Raw genomic sequence first — 5,978 nt, 5'->3', positions numbered from 1 at the left:
TAGATGAACATGGTTTACTTTGCTCCTCCACCACTCCCTTCAGCCAATGAGAGCAAAGCTTCATGTAGGGCATGAGTTACCAGCGTCCTGGCTCACACGTGGACTCCCCTGACTCAACTGATTGGCCCAGTGCTGTCACTCACATGGAGTAAGTCACATGTTCCTCCATTCCTGGATGTACCAGGTAATATCTGAGTATCAGGAGAGCAAAGGAAATGTAATAATATGCTGTTAGGGGTGCAGGGGGAGGTTTAAAGCAAATGTGTGGCTTTGTCCTGAATAGGCTATGAACAGGTTTGCTTGGAAGCAGGGGTAGGCAACCTTTAAGAGGTGGAGATATACCTGACAACATAGAAGAGATCAGAGGAGATTAACTAACAAGGCCCCAATAGAAAGTAAGGATGGCATGGAGAAAACTTAGAAAAATATAATAAAACAAATATCACTATAAAAATATAAACTTAGCCTACCTTAAAAATTAGATTCTTTTATATTCACAATTTGAGTTCTGGCTTGGCTGGTTGGTTGAGTTCTGGCCTGGCTGACAGCAATGAGTTCTGGCCCAGTTGGCCTCATTATTGGCATGGTTGTCTGATGTAATTCTGGCCAGACTGGCTGGTTTGAGTTCTGGACTAGCTGGTCTGTGTTCTAGCCCAGCTGGCTAGCTGTTTGAGGTGTGGTATGGTTGAGTTCTGGCCTGGCTGGGCTATGTTCTGGTCTGGCTGAGATCAATAGTAAGTAACATACAGTGCAGATGTCAGTAGTAAGTAACGCAGAGTGCAGGGGTCAGCAATAAGTAATAGAGTGCCAGGACCAGGAGTAAGTAACACTGTGGGTCAGGTGTAAGTAACACACTGTGCAAAGGTTAGTAATATGTAACACAGAGTACAGAGGTCAGTAGTTTGTAACATACAGTACAGAGGTCAGTAGTTTGTAACACACAGTGCAGGGGTCAGTAGTTTGTAACACACGGTGCAGGGGTCAGTAGTTTGTAACACACAGTGCAGGAGTCAGTAGTTTGTAACACACAGTGCAGGGGTCAGTAGTTTGTAACACACGGTGCAGGGGTCAGTAGTTTGTAACACACAGTGCAGGAGTCAGTAGTTTGTAACACACAGTGCAGGGGTCAGTAGTTTGTAACACACAGTGCAGGGGTCAGTAGTTTGTAACACACAGTGAAGGGGTCAGTAGTTTGTAACGCACAGTTCAAATGACAAGAGTAAGTAACACACAGTGCAGGGGTCAGTAGTTTGTAACACACAGTGAAGGGGTCAGTAGTTTGTAACGCACAGTTCAAATGACAAGAGTAAGTAACACACAGTGCAGGGGTCAGTAGTTTGTAACGCACAGTGCAAGGGTCAGTAGTTGCTAATGCAATGTGCCCTGTGTACAGCTGCCAGTTTCCCCTGCATGCCAGCATTTACTTCCTCTGGCTTGGAGTAATACTTTTTCTTCCTCCCCCTTCTGACTCCTCATCTCCTCCCTCTCCATGTGCAGGGTGATGCAGGGAAGCAGCAGTGAGCCAAACTGTGTTGGCATTCTGATCCCTGCTGATCCACACTTTTATGTGATATCACATGCAAGTGCATAGGATGGTGGCGATAGGAGGATTAGTGTTGAAGAGCTTGTAGCTATGTCGCTTTACTGCACCAGTACTACTTGGGGGTGGGGGGGTGGTGTAGCACTCCAGACGGAGGGTCAGCATGGCAGAGATACAATCTACCTGTGGCTTGCCCATGATCAATAGGTAGATCACAATTCACGGGTTGATGACACCCGCTTTAAGGTGTATTTTTTTGTGACTTTACAAATCTCCCTGAATAAATGCCAGACATGCAATACTATACAGCAATAGCATAATGTTTCAGAAAAGCTGATCCTGTTATCATTAAAAAACAGCTTTTGAGCTCAATTCAGGCAACTTTGCCTTGGCTGAGATGATGTCATCAGTCTGCCGCAGGCAAGAGAAAGCATTTCCTCAGTCTCCTCCCAGTGATTAGAGTGCAACATTGTAACTTTCTCGGTTTCTTCTAAACTTAAACTGTTTATATACTTCATAACAGCTTGATTGGCATAGTAGATTCCAGGTGCACCAAAACAAAAGTTCTGCAAAGTCTTACAATTTGTTTTCTTTAGAAAACAGCCGCAGCCTCAGCCGCAGCAGAAAAGCCTGTCCCATGCCAGCAACTTCAATGTGGGACACATGCTCTCTGTGGTGGTCTCTTTGCAGATGTCTATCACATCTGAGTTAGATCTAGAGCTCTCCAATCAGCAGGGAACATGAGATTTGCTGACCGCAATACTATAGGTCTGACGGAGTAGGGGGCACATCAGACCTCTGTATAGAGTCCACGGCTTCCCCACAGAGATCAAAGGTCCCACTGTAAAGCTGTTGGCAGAAGACAGGCTTTTCTACTCAAGTTGTGGCTGTTTAAGAAATAAGTTGATTTGTACCTTTGAACACCCTTTGTTTTGATGCACCAGAAATATATTTAGCTGATTTATAAACTTAAGGTTCATTTGGGCTTTAATATGAAGTAAATAAAAATCTAGCAAGGATGGTGGCAGCCCACCATATTGTGTGGAAATCCCACTGCACTCCTTAGCGATATGCCCCTTTCAAATGGATGCTGAAGTGAGCGCGGATGATGCCGCTATGTCAAAGTATGGAGTAATGTGTCACCAAATGCATCTTTTTATTGACTTCTTGTGAAATACTGGCAATGTTTCGGGGCCACTTAGGGTCCCTTCATTAGGCACATATTGGGCACAGCAGGTGTGCACGTCCCGGGAACAACCCAGATATCTCACCCATAGAGTCCCTGTGTTCTATCAAAGTCTGTGACTGCGTTAGAATGTGTGACCGGTGACGTGGTCACACATTTTAATCGAATCCCTCCCAGTTTTTCCGTGGTGGAATGTGTGACCAGTCACGTGGTCACACATTTTAACGTGATCCCGCCAACTTTTTCGGCAGTGGAATATGTGACTCGCAAAAAGTGAAGCATTCCAGCTGATCCAGGGCAGATCGGCATCGCAGATGGTATGTGCAGGAGAACCGATCTCTCCTGGAACAGCTGCTCAGTCTTGAAATGTCACTTTTATCTGACTTTGTGACTGCGATCTCACATTCCACCATGTCGGATAAAAGTGACATTTCAAGACCGATCAGCTGTTCCAGGGCAGATCGTTTCTCCTGCACGTACCATCTGCGATGCCGATCTGCCCTGGAACAGCTGAGAAATCTTTGGAATTCTTCACATTTTGCCGGTCACATATTCCACCGCAGAAAAAGTGGGCGTGACTACGTTAAAATGTGTGACCACGTGACCGGTCACACATTCCAACCCAGTCACAATCTTTGATAGAACACCTGAGAGACAAAAGAAAACTGTCAGGTGGTTTCACTCCCCAGTAAATATGAGTTTCAGGTTGACAAACCCTTTAAATTAAGGGTGCAAATGAATTGTGACCCCTGTAACAACCTAACATATTGCTGTCCGTTGCTCAACAAAATTCCAGGGAAATCTCCCATGACTAACTCGGTCATAATTACACATTCTGACACTTTTACTTTCATAACTTTCTCTGCTGATGAAAAAAAAAAACATCCTCTGCTTAACCAAGTCACGTCAACCTGCGATGTCATTTTCCCTGTAAAGATGACATTATTAGTAACTTTTTTTCATCCAGTGCGTTGACCCCAGTGTGGGCATCAACAAAAGTTTAACCATTATGCATTTCCTAACTGACAGTGACACCACCCAGTAAATGGAGATCTCTAGACTAAATATAACTGTTACAAAACTCTCCTCCCTGGATGGATGACGTGCTTCTGCATAATGAGAATGGATAAGCAGGCTGATGTGTGAATACTGACAGAGGGCTAGAAGTGACTCACATAGACCCCTCCCCTATTTAGAGGGGGGACCCTGCCTGCTACACAGCTTAGGGCTTCCCCCTCTCTCTATAAAAAGTTTGCTGGAAGTTCACAATTCATTCCAGCTTCAACTCCGCCTTAAGCAAGCAATTGCTGTGCTAAGTCCAGAGTCCAGTCTTCCTCTCCAGCAATGCTTTCTATAGTCCACCTTCTGGTTCCTGTCTGCTTCTTGGGACAAGTGGTGACGTCTTCAGAGCAAGCTGCATCTCGAAGTAAGAGGGACGGGGACAGATGTGACATCTGCATTCATTCGCAAAACAAAAGAGGCAAACTTCAGGGCGATAGGATGTTAGGGGCCAACTTTCCTACAGCATCTGCACTGGAGGAAGTATCGGGAAGCTCTTAGCTGCTTTTGCTTTCTTTTTGACTTGTTTTTGACTTTATTTCCGCAGTCGCAAATAGCAACAAACTTAATCATTCGCAAATTAGATCAGGAATTAATTTTAGACGCTTCGCCGTTGAAGCCATTAGCCTACAACATTTAGCACACTCTCCGGGGGGGCCGTAAGATGATACGATCGCTTATTGATGTTTTTTAGGATTTTTTTCCTAAAAACATTTCCTATAAGTGAGATAATGTGGATAGCGAGAATTGAGTGTAGTATTTAAGAAAGAGATCTTGCACACTGCGCCCTTTCACTTAGGGTTTGTCCATAATCTGCAAAGTTTCTGGACAAGTTTCTGCAAGTTGCTGTTATGTTGTAATATAACCAGATGCATATTGTAACTCCGTCTTCCTTGCTGTGGAGATGGAAGTTGAGTAAATATAATATGTTTGGACACACATTCCTATCTTGGGAATGCTCTGCAATGCTCATGGGGGGAAGGGTGGCATAACAGATTTAAGACAAAAAAAATCTAACAAACCTTTTCAGAACTTTCTAGGTGGAGTTTTTGGAAGCAAAATAGTTTGATTTGATATAAAGAGGTTTTGTGGAAAATATATCATGTTCTGTGACATCTAGCAGTTGGAGCAAGAAGAGAATTTTGGCACGCACTTAGTGCATCATGATGTTACATGAACAGATTTTTCTTCGAAGAGCAGGCAGGATCTTTGTGACCACGGACAATGCTTCCTCTGATAATTTTACATTAATAATTTATTTTTCTATAATGCTTTTCTCCCTGGGAAGTCAAAGTGCTTTATCTGCTGTTGGGAAGCCATCTTGGGCACACTTAGTAGAATATCATAAAGGAATCAATTAGTTTTTTTTAGATAGGTGTCAATTAAGCTACCAGCTTGTCTTTGGAGTGTGGAAGGAAACTGGTGTACTCATGCAGACCCCATGCAGATAGTGTCTTGACTGGGACTCCAACTGAGGCCCCCAGTGCTGCAAGTCAAGAGTGCTAACCACTGAGCCACTGTGCTTCCATGATTTATCTCAACATGCACATGCACTATACATCACATTATGGATGATTTTCACATTTTCTGTGAAATGCACTAGATCATATTTAGAAACCTGTACTTAAAGAATTATAAATGGTGGCAAAGTCAAGCTTTCCTTCTACAAATGCGACTTCCTTGGCTGTTATACTGATCCAATGGCATTGATACTTTGTGACTGCAGAACTGGAACAAGTAGACAGAGCAAGGCTTTTGATATCACAGGATGCACACTTGTTCTGGCCGGAGAAAGTATTGAGGTCAATGGACCACCATTGGGAAACACTGGCATTTTCAAAAAGAGGAGTATTAATGAGGTCCAAATCTCTTTCAGGAAAGGTTTCCTTCTTCTACTTTTAAACAGTGATAAACCTGTAGTGTATCCCGCAGCGGCTAACCGATGGGGGGTTCCCTGCTCAGTACCTGCGCTGCCTGCCTCTTCTTGAAGCTGCTTGGATTTTTTAGGTTTGATATATCCCAGCCAATGGTGTTATGAGACCTGACTGCATTATCCTTAAGAAAGTCCAGTAGCCTCGAATGACCATAATTTAGAGCTGCTCCCCAGAGTTAATAAAACAGCTAATTGGTGGGGACCATAGCCTGGGGAGACCTCCCACCCAAGACCTGGCAGCCGACTCATGCTCCTACAGC

At 44.0% G+C, this 5,978-nt stretch overlaps 1 protein-coding gene across 1 annotated transcript in view; it reads left to right on the top strand.

Annotated features, from left to right (window-relative positions):
• The first annotated feature begins 3,937 nt into the window (after positions 1–3,937).
• TFPI2 (tissue factor pathway inhibitor 2) overlaps positions 3,938–5,978 on the top strand; it is a 14,295-nt gene continuing 12,254 nt past the window's right edge. The window contains exon 1 of the mRNA XM_018557583.1: positions 3,938–4,152. Within this exon, the coding sequence (XP_018413085.1) occupies positions 4,071–4,152 (82 nt within the window). The 5' untranslated portion in view covers positions 3,938–4,070. The remainder of the gene's footprint in view (positions 4,153–5,978) is intronic.

The sequence above is a fragment of the Nanorana parkeri genome, unplaced genomic scaffold (assembly GCF_000935625.1).
Source record: "Nanorana parkeri isolate BGI_ZX_2015 unplaced genomic scaffold, ASM93562v1 scaffold291, whole genome shotgun sequence".
NCBI lineage: Eukaryota > Metazoa > Chordata > Amphibia > Anura > Dicroglossidae > Nanorana > Nanorana parkeri.
Note: the sequence above shows the minus strand (reverse complement) of the source record. Positions and strands in the feature narration are given on the sequence as shown.